At 35.7% G+C, this 18,129-nt stretch overlaps 1 protein-coding gene across 3 annotated transcripts in view; it reads left to right on the top strand.

Moving 5' to 3' along the window:
- The window catches only part of RNF13 (ring finger protein 13), a 155,684-nt gene that overhangs the window by 86,639 nt on the left and 50,916 nt on the right, over positions 1-18,129 (top strand). The window contains exons 1-3 of one of the 3 annotated variants that reach the window (XM_061194566.1): positions 2,694-2,753; positions 5,904-6,001; positions 12,707-12,797. In XM_061194566.1, the coding sequence (XP_061050549.1) occupies positions 5,950-6,001; positions 12,707-12,797 (143 nt within the window). In that variant the 5' untranslated portion in view covers positions 2,694-2,753; positions 5,904-5,949. Of the gene's footprint in view, positions 1-2,693; positions 2,754-5,903; positions 6,002-12,706; positions 12,798-18,129 lie in introns of those variants that run through there. The other 2 variants (XM_061194563.1, XM_061194564.1) reach the window with 2 other exon arrangements.

The raw sequence follows: 18,129 nt of genomic DNA, 5'->3' as shown, positions 1-18,129 counted from the left end.
GTAATGAAATTTCCTTTTATTAAAAAAGTTCACCCAGGTCCACTAAATTGTTTTATTACCTACAGTTTTCAATACCCTCGATATTTAAAAATTGCTTTCCCATGTACTAAGATTGACTTTAAAATGCTGCCACTGGGACATAACATAAAATCTTTAATTAATTTTTAAAGTTCCAAGGATTCTGGCTTCTGTTTTCTGTTCTACTTGAAACAGGTAAGTATGGCTTTGCATACAAACACAGATTTTACCAGCCCTACCACCAGAATTTTCTAATGAAATAAATACAACTTATCTTTAAGCCTAAATAATAAATAAACATGTACATTTGTAATATGCCATTTATCAAAAGGTCAACGCTCTCAGAACATAACCTAAAATAAGAGACGGAAACATGCCTTTGTACCACCATAATAAATGTCACAAAATTTCAGCTTTGAAACCATATACTTTTCCCGATGATTTTTCTTGGAACTTTTTATGTACTTAATTTTTTCTTTAAAGCATAGAATTCTTATCAGGTTTACTTCTTTGTTTCTCTATTATAGAAAAGAATATAAGGGTGGAGCAAGGTTAGAATGACTACTGGTAGTCTAAGCACAGAGAGAGAGGAAGTGACATTGACACTTAACATGAAGGAGAAAAACCCGCTAGGGTCCAGTAAAGCATGTTCATGATAATCCCCAAGTCACTGGAAAAAGTCAAATCACATTTGGTGTCTTTTAATTGAGACAGCTAGGAAAATGGAAAATGCTTTAGAAAAATTTTTATCCACAATGACTGAAGTAAAATTTTTGGCATGTTTTTAAGGGGGAACTAAGCAATAAATATAAGGCAATTTCATTTTTGTGGCATATATCTTTCTGGGTAAGACTGGGTAATAGTTATCTTAGTTGTAATTTAGTTTGATTAAACAAGTATTTACATGAGAGAGATTCTTCTAGGCTTGAGATATATACCAATAAACAAGGTAGTTCCTTAAGAAACATAAAGTCTGGCATTCAAAATGCTCTAAATGTTATTTTTCAGATCTCTTTTTTCACAATGATGTCAGGCTTAGTTTTCTGATAATTAATGTTTTTACTAAGATGCATGAAAAAATTATCTTTGGTTAATTTTTAAGGTAATACTTTAAAATATAAATATCATAAATTTAGATTTCTAGTATTATGATTTCCATTAAGGCAGCAGGATTTTGGTTTTGTTATCTTTTTGAGAACAAGGATAGATTAGTATACATTTATGTCATTAATGAACTATGGACATCTTGACAGTGCAATCAGTTTTTTCTTCTTACAATGCCTCTTTTATTAGTGTTTTACCAATTCATCCAGTCTGGAAATAAGATGAATTATTGTGTCATTCCCAGGGTTCCTTTTAGAACATGTCTTATTGAAGCCTCTTCCATTAGCAGTCCGCTATCTTCTGGCATACTGGCTATTTATAATAACAAGCCAGCAGTCCCATATTTCTTTAAAACTCTTGGTTAGGTGCTACCTGGTCTACGTAATTTAATTGCAGCTAATTTGTTGATTAGATGTAAACTAGTACATTTACCACAATTTGAGCTAATGGCTCCCTAATCAGTTTCCTTAAAAAGGCAGATTTGTAGTTCAATTCAGAAGGCCTTTTCATGCAATTTTCAGTGTTGATGGCTGTTTTAGAATTTAGGTTTGTTAACTGTGCCCACTTTTTTTTTTTTTAATGCATTGTTTACTTTATTTATTTATTTTTGGCTGTGTTGGGTCTTCGTTTCTGTTTGAGGGCTTTCTCTAGTTGTGGCAAGCGGGGGCCACTCTTCATCGTGGTGCGCGGGCCTCTCACTATCGCGGCCTCTCTTGTTGCAGAGCACAAGCTCCAGACGCGCAGGCTCAGTAATTGTGGCTCACGGGCCCAGTTGCTCCGTGGCATGTGGGATCTTCCCAGACCAGGGCTCGAACCCGTGTCCCCTGCATTGGCAGGCAGATTCTCAACCACTGCGCCACCAGGGAAGCCCTGTGCCCACTTTTTATTTATGTATCTTTGAATTCTTTGCCTCCATCTGACAACATGTTTGACGTTGCATTTTATGAATGTGAAACCTTGCACATGCATACTGAATGATTTAGGTCTTATTTCTGCCTCATGTGTTTTTGAAAATACCAGCTGCTGCTTAGTTAAAAATGTAATTTAATTTGACTGACACATGATTTTTATAGTTCATAACATGGATATATTTTCCTTGTTTGTATTCATAAGCCTGTTGATCCATATGTTAACGTGTTTCTTTGATTTAATTTCATTATTTTAAAAATCAATAACAACAACAAAAACCTTGGGGAAGCCTTCTTGTTAAAATTTTGAAAACATGTTTCTATTTTTTGTAATTCACATTTGTGCTTACAGAATTCCTTCCTATTTTAGTCATTTTCTATTTAAGGAATTTTATTATTTTATTAGAGAACAGCCTTTGATATTGATATAATTTTATATTGTATTTATGGAACCAATTGCATTTTGGATGTGTGAAAGAAACCGTTCTCCTCAGTTGCTCAATGCAGTTTTAAGAATCTAATGACTAGATTTAGTTACACACATAGCAGATTGTTGTAAATCCATTAATTTACATTCTTAACAATTTGCAGTTCAGAAAGCCGCTTGTAAAATTGATGATTATTTTGTCCCTTCTTACCGGAAAAACTCACACATAGACAACTGCAGAAGATTTAAGGACCCCATGAAGGCTTGTTTTGTAAATGGGATGGTACATATAATGTGTAAGTATGTTGTAGGAAGGGGGACCCCTTCCAGGGACCAAGAGTGGGCTCTTGTCTAACACTTGGAAATGAATTGTCTGAAGAGACACGTGCTGACAAAGCAAGAGACTTTTTCGGTGGGGGGAGCGCCTGGGTGGAGAGCAGCAGGGTCAGGGAACCCAGGAGAACTGCTCTGCCACATGGCTCACAGTCTCGGGTTTTATGGTTAATGGGGTTAGTTTCTGGGTTGTCTCCGGCCAGTCATTCTGACTCAGGGTCCTTCCTGGTGGCACACGCATCGCTCAGCCAAGATGGATTCCATCAAGAAGGATTCTGGGAGGTTGGTAGGACATGTGGACTGGCGTCTCTTCTCTCCTTCTGACCCTTCCCGAATTCTTGCGGTTGGTGGTAGCTTGTTAGTTCCATGTTCCTTACCAGGATCTCCTGTTGTGAGATAACTCATGCAAGTGGCTATTACCTTGCCTGACCAGGGCGGGCGGTTTCTGTCAGTGCTTCCCCTAACAACTATAAGGCACTATATAAGATAACAAATTGATATAAATACTAAGCAGGAAGCAGTTATATGGGTGCTTGGGACAGTATGTGGAACAGGGCATGGAACAGGACAGGCAGGCTTCATGGAGGTAATGGAATTTAAAGGGCTGATTAGGAATTCAGAAGACAAAGCCTATTCCAAGCAGAGATGATAGCATGAGCAGATAGGCTAGAAAGCACCCGATCTGTTTGGATATTCATGAGTATCCAGATCTCTGAGGATAGTGATTGTTTCTGATTCACCTTTGAGTTCTGCATGGTGCCCAGCACACTGTACCTTACTTGTTATGTAAATTCAGCAAACACTTACTGAATTGAACTATGTTTCTTTACATACACTTTATCATGGCTCCTGAGACCACCTTCTCTGTATCTTAACATGTTGTATCTTTGCTCACAAATATATATTTCTCAGGGAAACAAGTTAAATCATGTAATTTCAATGACTTTGTGTATTAGTTGGCTTTAAAAAGAAATGTAAAACTTAAGTTTTATATTAGGAGAGAACAACTTTTGATATAAATTTTACATTTCTTAAATTGTATCTCTGGAAACAGTTGTTTTCTGGATTTGTGAAAGAAACATTTCTCCTTAGTTACTTGGTTAGCTTTTTTGGGGAACAGTTAAATGGTCATTAAAGCATCAGATAAACTAATAGCAACCCCAACCAAGTATACTTTTGTTTCAGTAAAAGCTAAGTGAAGTCTGTTCTGCTATGATAATATAATGAATAAATAATAGGTTAATATATAAGTAATAAATAAGAAATAAAGTTTAGAAGCTATTGTATTCTTCTTGAGAGATTTTTTTTCCCCTACCCTTGGAAAGCAGTAAAATCTACGGAGAAGAGGCTGTGGAGGCTGGCATTTTCTTAAATTTTAGTTGTATAACAAAATCCACCTAAAAATAAAACATGCACACATAGGCAAAAAATAGTAAACTTACTTTTTTGATTATTGACTTTTCTTTGCATGACTGCAAAACATTCCTTGTAACAATTTTGTTGGCCGGTTGGTTTTCTTGCCATTATTCCCAACATTAGAGCAGTAGGTCCTATGTTGTTGAACTATTTATGCTATTTTAATTCATTAAAAAAAAAACTGCCTTATTTTCTCTCTTGTGTTTGTAATGTTATAATATGAGCTATTAATTTAAGCACATATTTTATACATTTTCTCATTCTAGTAATATGTAATGAGTGCCTGTTCTGTCAGGATATTATTTCGTAGGTTCTGTAGAGACTATAAAGATGAACAAAATATTAATTCTTTGAGGCACTGCAGATTCAGGGGTTTTTTGATGATAGGATAAAAATATCCTGATTAATGCACATTATTGTCTCTTTCAGAATTCCAGCTTTCATTTGTGAGGTAGTTGTAGAGAAGTCGGTGGTAATGTAGAAGAGAATTTTACTCTTACCTGATTGGGGTTGAATACATGAACCTCATTTTTCTTACTTAGCATTCAAATCCAGTCTGCTGAACACTTGGGCATTCCTTTTACTCTCAGGAACCCGACTTTTTGGGCTTTCCCTTACTCTTTAGAGCTTGACTCAGGTCTTATCTTTATTGAATTACGGTAGAATTTTGAATCATTATTATGCTGATAACTAAAACAGTGTTTCAAGAGTTTCTTACCGTATTAAGTATCCAGAATTATATCCAGAGTATTCAAAAGTATTTCAAGTATTCAAAACTTTTTTTATATATATATGTTTGCATACCCAATTTTCATTTTATTTAACCAGTATGCAAATAATGATCTGATCCTTCATTTTTACCAAACAGTCCAAAGGAGTTAGGTCTGGGTTTATTTTTATTTAAAACAGATTGTTATTTTAAAAGTGAGGTGTGGTAACATGTGTGGATACTTTTCAGATCTTTCATGTACGAAAATTCTTCCACACATCTAGCCATATTCTTATGGTACGAAGCTTACTATTTTGGAGACTAGTTTTAGGAAAGATTATATAGCTAGTAGAACCAAAGTAAGCAACTTCAGGCTGGAGTTATTTTTAATTTTTTCAAAGCTTTAGAAAGGATTTTTAAAGAAAATCGTTGATGATCAAGCTAATAATGAGAATAGCTTTTATTTGATTCATTTCTATGTATCAGGCATGGTATTAAGCATTTAAAAAATTATTTTACATATGTGAAAAATATTGTTGCCATTCTCATTTTAAAGTTGGGGAAACTGAGGATTAAGGAAGAAAAAGAATTTGCCCAAGTTTAATGCACTCGTAAGTAGCAGAGGTAGATTTGACTTCTCAAGGGCTCATGACTCAAGAGCCTGATCACAGGCCTCTACCTCTTTAGAGCCAGACAGGTTTATTGCTTTGGATCCTTTTGGTTTGGTAGCTTGTATCTCTGTCCTTTATTTGCCTCTCATTTCATTTAGTACCATGAGTGAAATCAAGAAGATATCTAAAGAAGTCCTTGATAATCAATTATAAAACACATTATGTTTCAAGAACACACTTGAGATCTGTTCTTGTATATATACATAATCTAGTTCTATTTGTATGTTATGGGCTCGTTGATTTATGTTTGCTGAAGTTGAGGGGCCTTATGACAAAGCACTTTCTTCCTCATATCATGACTGTTTTCTGACTTACAGGTTTTAAATGCACAGAGAGCAGGATACAAAGCAGCCATAGTTCACAATGTTGATTCTGATGACCTCATTAGCATGGGATCCAACGACAGTAAGTACAGGTATCACTTTTCTTCTCTCCTGTTTGACCAATCATTCGAAACTAAAACTTACCAGAATTTCTTTTCTTTCATTTTCTGTTTAAAAAGCAAAATTTCTTCTCCATCAGAAAGATAATTTCCAATTTTTAATCATCTTGGGATAATTTTGTTCACAATATAAGTGGAATTGACTTGTTCTTTTCTGAACAGTTTGTCGTTGTTGCTGTTTTTTTTTAACCTATGTGTTTCATTTTAGAGGATGTATTGATATTATGGTAAAAAACCAAAGGAAAGCCAAAGCTTTAAATAGATAAGCATATTGAGTTAAGGATGCCATAGGAGAATTTTTGTGATTTATTTAGAGATTCACAACGTTAAATTTTAGGATATGCAGAAATACTAAGTAGCTACTGTATTCTTGTGGAATTTCAAAGCCACATACTTGTGCTCTCTTACGCCACTTGGTTATTATTAGCCCCCTAACGTATATTGGCATGCCTATAGCTTTCCATTCAAAATGGGAATGTCTTTCCTTATTCTTTACTAAATATTAGCTCGTACAGAAAATGAGCCAATTTTAATGAAATAACTGGCTTTAATCAGACTGATTTTTAAGCTGTATCCTTTCACTTAATTTAGTGAGAGTGTTAAAGGTGTCTTTTTTATGTTAATGAGACTACTTTTGGACTCCACCAAAGGATGGGGCTGGTTGCTAGGAGAACTAACCAGGTGATTAGAAGGTTGAAACTTTCAGTCACACCCCCTGACCTCAGGGGCCAGTGGTTTAATCAGTCATGCCTATGTAATGAAGCCTCTGTAAAAACCTGAAAGGACAGGTTCAGAGAGCTTTTGCGTTGGTGGAAGCGTGGAGATGCTGGGAAAGTTGCACTCCTGGAGAGACCATGGAACCTCTGCACCCCTTCCCATATACCTTGCCCTATACATCTCTTTCATCTGGTTGTTCCTGAATTATATCCTTCTATAACAAACTGGTAGTCTAGTAAATAAAGTGTTTCTTTGAGTTCTGTGAGCTGCTCTCGCAAATTAATTGAACCTGTGGAGTAAGGGTTGTTGGAACCTCCAGTCCGTAGCTGGTGGGTGGGTCAGAAGCACAGGTAACAGCTTGGACTTGTGGCTGGTGTCTGAAGTGGGGGGTGGGGATTCTTGTGAGACTGAACCCTAACCCTGTGGAATCTGATGCTATATCTCCAGGTAGACAATGTCAGAATTGAGTTGAGTTGTTTGATGGTGTGGGAAGATCCCCACACACATTGGCAATTGGGTTCAGAACCCAGAATACACTAAATAAATACACTGCCAACATTCAGGATTAAATATTTTGTTTTTTTTTTTCTTTTAGTATATAACAATAATACCTCTTGTTATTAAGTTGGATTGAGTCATATATGCAAGAAAGAGTTTTCAGCAAAGAGCAGACCTAAAGCTATGGACTGATATACTCCATTGGAATGTATTTAGGACTTTAAATAACTGCATCCTTAATAGGAAATATTTTGGATTCCTTGACCAAAAAAATCTTTTTATAACATGAGACAGTATTTTTTGTTGTTGGTGAGTTGAACTCTTTTCCTTCTTACCCCTAATATAATCTGGGGCAAAATTACAATATATAAAAAGTAAAACTTAGCGTTAAGTTCATTAGTTAATTTCTTTATATTTTAAATTATTATTTTAATCTTCTAGCTGATTAAATCATAACTGTAGAATGCATGAAGTACCCTTAAGAGGTTCTAGCATTTCACAAAAGGTTTGATAACCACTGTTTAGGAATTAGAGGAATTGATGAAGGGATTTTACTTATCAAATAAACTAGTACCATTTTACTACAGATTTGACACAGTTGTCTTCTCTTCCTTTAATCACCTCCCATAAAAAAAAATTATTATCCTACACAGTACCTCCCAGGCTAGTCACTTTTGTGACCTGTATACATTACTGGCAAAACGGAAAGTGTACACACTCTAAAAATAGGCCTGAATTCAAATGTGTGCTCCTACTTGTTTTGAATGTATAATTTTGAGCAAGTTACCTACTCTTTGTGTGTTTTGCTGAAGGCCTGGGCCTAGGTTTTAGCAACCCTCAAGACCTTCTCAAGGGTTCTGGGTTGAATAAAATGATTAGTATTTGTAAACTATTTACTCTTTTGACAGGCTTTTAATAAAAAATTTGCAAGATGAAAGTGTCAGTTCCCCTTAACACCTGTTTTGTCTTTGTACTAAAACCTTTTTGTGATTATCATATCAGTTCCTAAGGAAAGTGTGCTAAATATTAGAAGTAGCACATAACCATATAATCCTGTTGTTGCTATGGAAATGTTCCAACTGAGTTATTATATTTCAGAGATTGTTCAGAATTTTGGTTCTTGACTTCATTGCTTGGATTACTTTCCATGACATTTCGCTCTGTCCTTGAGTGTGTATGTGTTTGAACATTTCATATATCCAACACGTTGTAAAGATCTTTACCATTTTCATCTTTGCTGTTACTTGGTAGAGGAAAAGGAAGCACAGATTTATTAAAAGAAGCATGTATCTTTCGCGCTTTTTAGGCTTAGATCATAGCCACATGTGTGCTCCTAAGAGCAGAGGTTCTAATATCTGGACCCAAAAGGAAGTTTTAAAGGCCTCTTGCCAACATTTCACACAGGAATGTATCTGTTTCTTATTTCATCTAGGACATAGAATGATCGATTAGCTCAGTGAGTCAATCACATTTGTCATCTTCAGGAGGCAGCAGAATGTGGTGGGGAAGAATACGAACTTCAAGACCAGGAAATGTGGGTTTATTCCAAGTTAGTTGATATATGAACTGACCTGTGCTGCTGGAAAAGTTACTAACCTTTCCAGGCCCTTTATTTTCGTCTGTAAAAGTGTGAATAATTTTAATTTTTATTTGACCTGACAAGGTTTTGAAGATCATATGAAAGAAGGTATATGAGAAAACCCATGCCATAGCAGAGTGGAAAGAGCCTACATTAGGAGTCTGAGCCTCAAGTTTGGGTCTAGGCTGTGCAAATTTCTAGCTGTATAAATAGGGCAAGTTACCAGTATGGGTTTGTTTCTTCTCCTTTTTTCCTTGCTTTCTGCCTTCAACAAATATTTTTTGTCAGCCTACTCTGCATCAAGCACTCTCTTAGGCATCATGACTACAGCAGGAAATGATACAGTTTTTAAGGCTTTGCTCATACTTTTCATTGAGGTAGCAGAATGCAGTAGTTAAAGAGTATGGTTTCTGAGTATTGCCTTACAAGGTTTGAATCCCAGCTCCACCACTTACCAGCTATGTGACCTTGGGAACATTACCTAACATCTCTATGCCTCACTTTTCTGATATGTTAAATGGGGATGATAATAGTACTCAACTCACTGGTTTGTTGCTTATGACATATAAAGCATCTAGAAGACTGCCTGGTTCTTAGTAATCATTTAATGGTTATTTAGCTGCTATTATTATTGCTGCAGTTATTATTATTGTTATTATTGCATTCTAGGGTGAGAGAGAGGAAATGAACACATAATCAAAGAGGTATGGTATATGTCAAGTAGTGGTAAGTGCTATGAAGAAAAACATGCCAGGTTAAAGGGATACGTAGTGACAGGGATGAGAGGAGGATGGCTATTTTAGATAGGGTGATCAGAGAAGGTTGCTATGAGGCTTTGACATTTGAGCATAGGTCTAAAGTGAGAGGCTGAGCCATGCAGATTTCTGGAGGAGGATATTCCGAGGAAAGGGAACATCAGGCAAATGCAAATGCTCAAAGATAAAGCATACTTGGTGTTTTCAAGGTGTGGCAGAAAATCACAGTGGCTGGAGTAGAGTGAACAAGGGAGAGAGAGAGTTGCAGGGGATGAAGTTGGAGAGGGAGCCAGGGGCTAGATCATGTTGGGTCTTGTAGGACTTTGAAATTTATTTTACATGGGTTTTAAGCAGAGGTGTGAGGTGATCTGACAGATTTTAAAGGATCACTTTGGTTGTTCTTTGCAGAATAGACTGAAGGTGAGAGATGGGCAAGAGTGCCAACTGAGAGGCCAGTTAGAACATTGGTGCAGCAGCCAGGCAAGAGGTGATGGCAGTTTGGAGTATTAGCGGTGACTGTGATGGGAAGTGATAGAATTGTGGATCTGTTTTGAGGTTGATAGGGTTTGATATAAGGAATAAAAGAAGGAGAGGAGACAAGGAGAACTCCAAGATGTTTAACTTGAGAAACTAGGTGAATAGTTAGTTACAGAGATGAGAAAGAGTAGAAGTAGAACTGATTAAGGGAAAAGAGATATTGAGGATTCCGTTTGAGAAACATTTTAGGCTGAAACATCTGCTAGGCAGTCAAATGGAGAAACTGAACCGGCAGTTGGACGTATGCGTCTGGAGAGGTTAGGGCTGGCTGCTTAAATTATAATCTGTCTGTGATACGATAATACTACTTGGCACGCATACTTCACAGAGTTGTTTTGTGGATCAGAATTAAGATTTCGTGTTTTTAAAGTATTTTGTGAACTAAAACATTTGGTTTTGTTTTCAGTAGATAAATGATGTTGCAAAGTCTCCAGGATGGCTGTTCATATTTGTGTACGTCATTTCCCCCTTCTTAATCTTCTGACTAAAGTGAGGAGCTTTCACCATGTCATTAGATATCATAACTCAGGGAAGTTCTGTTGCTCCCAATAATTCTAAGCCAGTAGTTACAAGCCAAAAATTCCTCCTCGAGTTTATCAGAGTATCTTCATGAAAGAGTAAAGCATTTTACAAAGGGTATACAATTCCAAGTTTTAATTATCAAATAAATTAAAATTTAAACTGTTACGTGAAAGAGAAAGATCTCTTAGCATGACAGAAAATATCTCCCTAAAATATATATGGTTATATAACAGTACCTCTGTAGCTATTAAAAATTATGAGGTAGATATTTATTTATTGACATGACAGGATATCTGAGGTATACTATTAAGTGGAAAAAGCCTATACTTTTTCCCATTATTATACGATCCCATTAATACAAAAATTTAAATATTTATTGATCTTAGTAATATAAAGATAGTGATTAAGTGTTCCTCTGCTAACCATTTTGGTTTCTTCCCTCTTAGGGTTTATATGATATGGGCATGTGTGTATGTGTGTGTGTGAGAGAGAGACAGAAAGAGAGAGAACGTACGGAATGAATGATTTTATTTGCATATATCCAAACAATCTGAAAACGAAAAAAAAAATGTACTCTACTAAGGATACCAAGATTTTAAAACTTTAAAACTTGTCTTTATAAGAATTAAAGAAAAATACATCAGTGGTTGCCGAGGTTGTGGTGAGGGTTGACTGTAAAGGGGCATGAGGGAATTTGGAGGGATGATAAAACATTTTTTATCTTGATTGTGGTGGTGCTCACATAATTGTATGCATTTGTCGAAACTTAAAGAACTGTTTATACTGCTTCAAATGAAAGCCTTGTCTTTGGGTGGGAAGGATTATGGCTGTGTTCTGTTCTTCTTTACTTGTATCCACCCCCCTCTTTTTTTTTTTTTTTTTTAAATTTATTGATTGATTGATTGATTGATTTTTGGCTGTGTTGGGTCTTCGTTTCTGTGCGAGGGCTTTCTCTAGTTGCGGCAAGCGGGGGCCACTCTTCATCGCGGTGTGCGGGCCTCTCACTATCGTGGCCTCTCTTGTTGCGGAGCACAGGCTCCAGACGCGCAGGCTCAGTAGTTGTGGCTCACAGGCCTAGCTGCTCCGCGGCATGTGGGATCTTCCCAGACCAGGGCTTGAACCCGTGTCCCCTGCATTGGCAGGCAGATTCTCAACCACTGCGCCACCAGGGAAGCCCCCACCCCCCTCTTTTAAATAAATAATAAATATACATTTTTAAAAGAAATGTAGAACAAAGTTGTTGTGAAAAATGTAACAAAAGAAAACAAATGGACTTCCTCTAAAGCCAAATCTGTTAAAATAACTCGCAGTTAAAAATATGGCTGCTTTTTCTATAGGTAGAGTAAGATGATTTTTTTTATTTCTCATCTTGAGTACTGGGTAATTTTTGCAAAGTTCTTTTTTTGTTGGCATTTGATTTTGGTTTTTTAACATAGATATAAAATTAAACTTTCGTAAGACACGAATCAAAACACAGTGCTTTATCATGAACTCCAGGCTTAGGAGGAAGTAGAAATTTACCCAGCTTCCCTATCCTGTGCCCTTTCTGAACTGTCAGCCCTTCACTCTGTAAAGCCTTAGATGTGTGGTGTCATTTTTCAGACTGTTGTAAAGTGGTCTTTTCTTACCTTCTTTGGCTTACACCTCTCGTGGGAATGGGTATGTAAAAAAAAGCTTTTTTCACTTTTTCATTTAGGAATTAAGTTATGAATGGAAAAAACACTTTACATTTCTTCCTCTTCTTCCTTTTCTAATAGTTAATTGTGTTTGTAGAGGAATAAATCAAATAAATCAAATGGAAATAAAATAAGAATTATATTTCAATCTCAGGACTACTGAGGTAGTGTGGTAATGTTATATGCAAAATGTTAGCTTTTGTTATTGTAAATGTAATAATGTTTCTCAGCCATTTTGATGGTGGTATAAATATGCAATCTGGAAAATCAAATAATACAATTCAAGTTGATTGTAATTATTTCCAGTTGTATTTGCTGTTATTATGAAGAAGGTTAAGTTGATTTTACACTAAGTATGGCCTTTGAAGAATAATTTTATTATTGTTTTATACAGTTGAGGTACTAAAGAAAATTGACATTCCATCTGTCTTTATTGGCGAATCATCAGCTAATTCCCTGAAAGATGAATTCACATATGAAAAAGGGTAAGTAATGGATGTAAGAAATAATCATGTAACTTAAAATTATTCTCTTTATTAGGGTAGAATTATATAAGATTAGTTGTAATCAAAGTTCTGTTTTAGAATGTACTCTATCGTGCTAAATGATATCTTCTTAAGTCATGATTTTAAGACTTACTGTATTGTACTGTTTGTCCTGTGTATGATTGCATATTGCAAATACATTTATGCTAGAGAGATTAAGCCACCCATGTTGCTAAAAAGATAAAAAAAACTTTCCCTTTTATAGTTTAATCAAACCATTGGTATTTAGAAGCAATGTGATTTACTTTTCTTTTTTTTTTTTCCGGCTGTGTTGGGTCTTAGCTGCAGCACGCGGGACCTTTCATTGGGGCGTGTGGGCTCTGTAGTTGCGGCATGTGGCCTTATTTGCCCCGCAGCATGTGGGATCTTAGTTCCCGACCAGGGATCGAACCCACGTCTGTCCCCTGCATTGGAAGGCAGGTTGTTAACCACTGGACCACCAGGGAAGTCCCTGATTTACATTTATATGATACTTTTCATTAAGACATGTTTGTATTTTATTAAAAAGAAATGTTATTTTATAAACAAAGAATCCAAAACACAGTGTGTTAAGTGACTAACTTTTACAAACACAGAAAGTTTGTTATCAAGTGTAAAAAGTTTGATTTGGAATTAGAAACTTCTTATGGAATTTCTCCCCAAAATCTCATTACCATGGTAACAAATAGAGTGAAACTAACTTAAGGCACAGCTGTCTTATCTTATATAGAAATAGTGCAATTAAATTAACACTTCAGAGCTTCTTCCATGAAACAGCTCCCCAAAACATAGTGGACAGGAACAGCCTTTTGACTAAGAGGAACAATAACAACAGTATTAATAATAAAAGCAGTAGTATTTATTGAGGAATTAGCAAGTGCCAGGCACTCATGAAACAAGGCCTTTACATTTATAATTCTCAAACAACCCTCTAGAGGTTATTATTATCTCTTACTATCTACATTTGCCAAAAGAGGAAACTGGCACAATGAAATGCAATTCTAATTATTTAGGGGGGAAAAAAATCCAGGAATATTTGAGTTTGGATATGAATAAAAAAAAGAGAGGGAAGGATTTTTTGTTTATTATTTTTGTCATTTTCCCTATACAGTTTTGATATTTAAAATACTGTTCACATATTCTGTGCTCAGAACATTTTTATGAAGTTAGGGAATATAATTTTGGATGTTGTATTAAAAATAGTTAGGCAAGATGCTATTTTGTCAGCCATATTTATGTAGTTAATGGGGGGTGGAGAACTACTACTTGCTTTTACCTCAGTATTATTGCTTCATTTAGAAAAAGTCTGTATATTTTAATATGTATTTTTAAGAGTCTTTTTCTGTTTTTAATGGTAAAGTCATATCTTTTTACATTAAAAAAGTAATACATACCTGCTGGTAAAATGTGGAAAAATTCAGAAATATAAAGCATTTAAACAAAAGTCCCTATGATGCTGTTCTCTAACGACAGCTACTGTTTTTTAAAAAGCTTTTAATTTTTTTCCACATGTTTGAATGCTGACATTAATTAGGGATAATGTGCTCGTAAAATAGTACCATACAATACTTAGTATTTTGTAACATACTTTATTTACTTAATATTTAGACCCTTCCCATGTTAATGCAAGGCCACAAAATCCCTTATCCCAACTCTTGGGGACAGATGTAACATGGAATTGTAACATTTTCAGATTTTTAAAAGTTACGTAACATCCAAATAGCATTTGAGGCAGCATCCCATAATCACATTACATATATATCTGCAATAAATGTATGAGTATTTTATCATGTCAGTTAGGTTCAGGTTGACTAGCAAATGAATTGCAAACATTACTTTTTAAAGCTTTTTAGGTTTCAGAATTGTGCTTAAGGGATTGTGGACCTGTACATACTGATTTGCCTCATCCATCTGCTGGCTGGCTGGCTGGTCGGTCTGCCTGCCTGCCTACCTACCTACCCATTAATTTATTCTACTGTTTAAAAGTAGGGAGGTGAGTATAATGAATCTGATCCTTCAGTTTCAGAATTATCAACTCATGGCCAATTTTGTTTGGACTGTCCGCTCTGAAGCGCCACCCGCCACTTTTCTTCCCCACACCATGATTATTTTAAAGCAAGTACTGTATATCCTATCATCTCAACTGTAAATATCTCAGAATATATCACTAGAAGATAGGTTATATATAAAAAATATAATGATATTATCATTATTTTACCTTTTTCTTTTTTTAAAGTAAACATTAATTCAATATCAACCCATATTTCAGTCTTTAGATTTGTTTCTGAGCAAATCAGGGCATGTGATCACCCTATTTTTAATCCATACACTTGCTATGCCTCTTTTCTTTTTTCCTAGTCATTTATTTATTGAAGCAACAGGGTCATTTGTCCTGTACAGGTTTTACCACAGTCCAGACTTTCCTGACTGCATCCTTGGTGTATTGCCTAGAGTATTCCTTTGTTACTTATTTTCCCTGTAAATTGCTCATTAGACCTAGAGGTTTGTTCAAATTCAAGTGTGCTTGGAGGGCCAGGAGGATAGGTGAGGCAAGAGTAATTTATGTGTGTTATTATGTATTTCCATCAGGAGACATAATATTTGGTTCTGTCTTTGCGAGGGCAGCAATCATTAATGATCATTGTCTAGATCCATTAGTTCTTTAGGATTTGCAAGTAATCTAATTTTGTAATTCCTTCTTCATTTATTAGCTGAAATACTTCTATAAAGAGGACTCACACCTTATCAATTATTTGATTACCTTGATGTACAGTCTGCTTAGGAAAGATAGGATAAACATTTGATTCTTTCCCTTTATTTACTGTTTTTAAAATGATTTGGTTTTCTAGCATCTGCCAAAGATGATTGAATATATATATTTAAAGTATTTTTTTTGAATTTTTGAATTTTATTTATTTTTTTATACAGCAGGTTCTTATTAGTTATCCATTTTATACATATTAGTGTATATATGTCAATCCCAATCTCCCAATTCATGATGGGGGTTGGATAACGAAACAGACAAGGCAAGACCTCCTGTGTCAACAGAGGGGTTGGGAAATTAGAGATTACTGTTACTGTTAGATTATTATTGAAGTTAGAGTTTAGGCCTAACACCTGGTTTGAAAGTAGCCTGGGAACTCATGCAAAGGAGAATGAGACACTATTTCCTAGGTTGATTAGGACTCTGCTTCAATGATGGAGTCTTAGCTGCAGAGCACATGGAATACTATACTATATTGTACTATATTGAGGGGTGGACATGGAGGTAGTATGGGAAGATTCTTACTAAAAGCTGTTTAAATATCTCCTCGTTCAAATACAGATTGATCTGGGGTTAGGACAGGGATGAGTCTGCAGCCTCAGCTGTGGGAACCTGGGCAGAGGGAATAGAAATAAAGCTGGGGGACTGATATTCTGTTGTAGTTGTCCACCCTATATCATCGCCATCACCACCTTCACCATTAGCAATTTGGTTAAGAAAACGCAGTAAACTATAAGCTATCTCGTTTATATAGCCTGCTATATCTCAAACCATTTTAGTTTACTGTCAAGATATATTGTGAAGATCTTTAAAGGGTCTACAGTTGATAGACGGCTCTAAGTATCTTAAAAGCTCAGTGTCCGTATCTCTATCTATATATAGTTTAATCTGGCTTCTAAACCCTAACAGTTAATTTATAGCAGTTTGGTGGAAGTAGTTAGGGAGGTTGCAGAGGATCAGCATCTCATTGAAAGGCTCTTCTACTTAAAAGTGGCACCATTTGTTACTGTATCTCAGCCGTGGCCCTGGGGCAGTTTCAGAGGGTTTGTACCAAGAACAGGGACATTGTTTACAGAGCTGGCCTCATGCTGGAAGAGATGGTATCAAATAGAGGAGCCCAGGCTTGCTTTTCTCTTTTTTATACGGATGATGTATCAGTCACTTCAGTATTTTATATTAAGTTACAAAAATGCATATAAATTTTTTGTCATTCTGCTGGAAAGTGAAGTAAAAAGCTACTTTTAGCAATCTTAGCAGTTTTTGGAAAATATTTAAATTATTGGGGGAAATTCCTGGTATTATCTTTTTTGTTCTTCTTTTTGTTAAAGATTGATAGAGCTCTTTGGATGTGAATAAAATTGTTAATAGCATGAAGACTTAAAAATCGCTTGGGAATAGAAATAATTTGTTTTCATGTTATTTTTCTTGAGTACTAGGGCATCCTAAGCATTTCTACATGGGGGAACGAGTCAACCTGTTTTCATTTCCTTTTACGTGGAGAATTTTTGTTTTGCATTTAACCCTTGTGTTACGAAGTACCTGGAGTCACTACTTAAAAAACCAGCCAGCAGTGGGTAACAAAGTAGTGTTGCTGGCACCATACTAGTTGAGTAGCACAGGAATATTATGGAGAAATCAGTCATCTCACTGACCATTATACAGACCCTTCCCTAGACTGAGGGTATTTTCTATTGCAGGATTTTGCTGCCATGTAAAATTTGCTCACGCAACACAGATAGTGTGCTTATTCTGTTCCGTTTCATTTCATGAGTCCCAGTGAATTTTTATAATAGCAGTATTGTATGGTTAATAACCATATAACGTATTAACCATGGTTAGTAACAGAGGAGAATAAATCCTGTGGTACTCTCTACCCCCCGTCCCCACGCGCAACATACACTTTTTTGTAGCGTTTTTTTTTTTCATTCAAGCTGTGGAGAAGGTTGAGAAGAGAGAAGCTACAACTCCTGTGAATTCTGTTGCCGGTTCTTTCATTCCATATCTCACAGATGAATGTGGAGTACAGGGGTTATATCTGTTGTACTTGGTACAGCAAGCTCATGTGAAGCATAAAGGGAACGGGGAGTATATTTTCATCAACAGTGGCTCCAGAGATTTTTTTCATGGGAGGAATTTATGAACAGTGATTTGGTTGGGGAGGGGGTTCTTGTTGACATGCTGCCCGAGGCACTGCCATTTTTTAAATGCTGATTTTGCATGTAAAATATGCTAACTTTTACCCAGGTTACTAAATTCAGTAAATACGTGTTTCCAGGATGGACACAGTAAGTATTGATTGGCTGATTTCCTCTACCCAGTCTAAAAGTTTCTTTTAATTGTATAGGCAAATTATTTTGGCCGGTATGTAAAATTGACTTAACATTGGAAAAAGCATCCCTTAACTTATTAGAAATCATATGTTAGAAAATGAGATGTGTCTAGTGGATTGAATTGTAATGTCTAAATGCCTTTTAAAAATATTTTTGTTTTCAATTAATATCATAATTTGGCAACTTTTAATACTTCCCA

This window comes from Eubalaena glacialis, chromosome 6, assembly GCF_028564815.1.
Source record: "Eubalaena glacialis isolate mEubGla1 chromosome 6, mEubGla1.1.hap2.+ XY, whole genome shotgun sequence".
NCBI classification, from domain to species: domain Eukaryota; kingdom Metazoa; phylum Chordata; class Mammalia; order Artiodactyla; family Balaenidae; genus Eubalaena; species Eubalaena glacialis.
The sequence above is the reverse complement of the archived record's forward strand: the minus strand, read 5'-3'. Positions and strand labels throughout refer to the sequence as shown.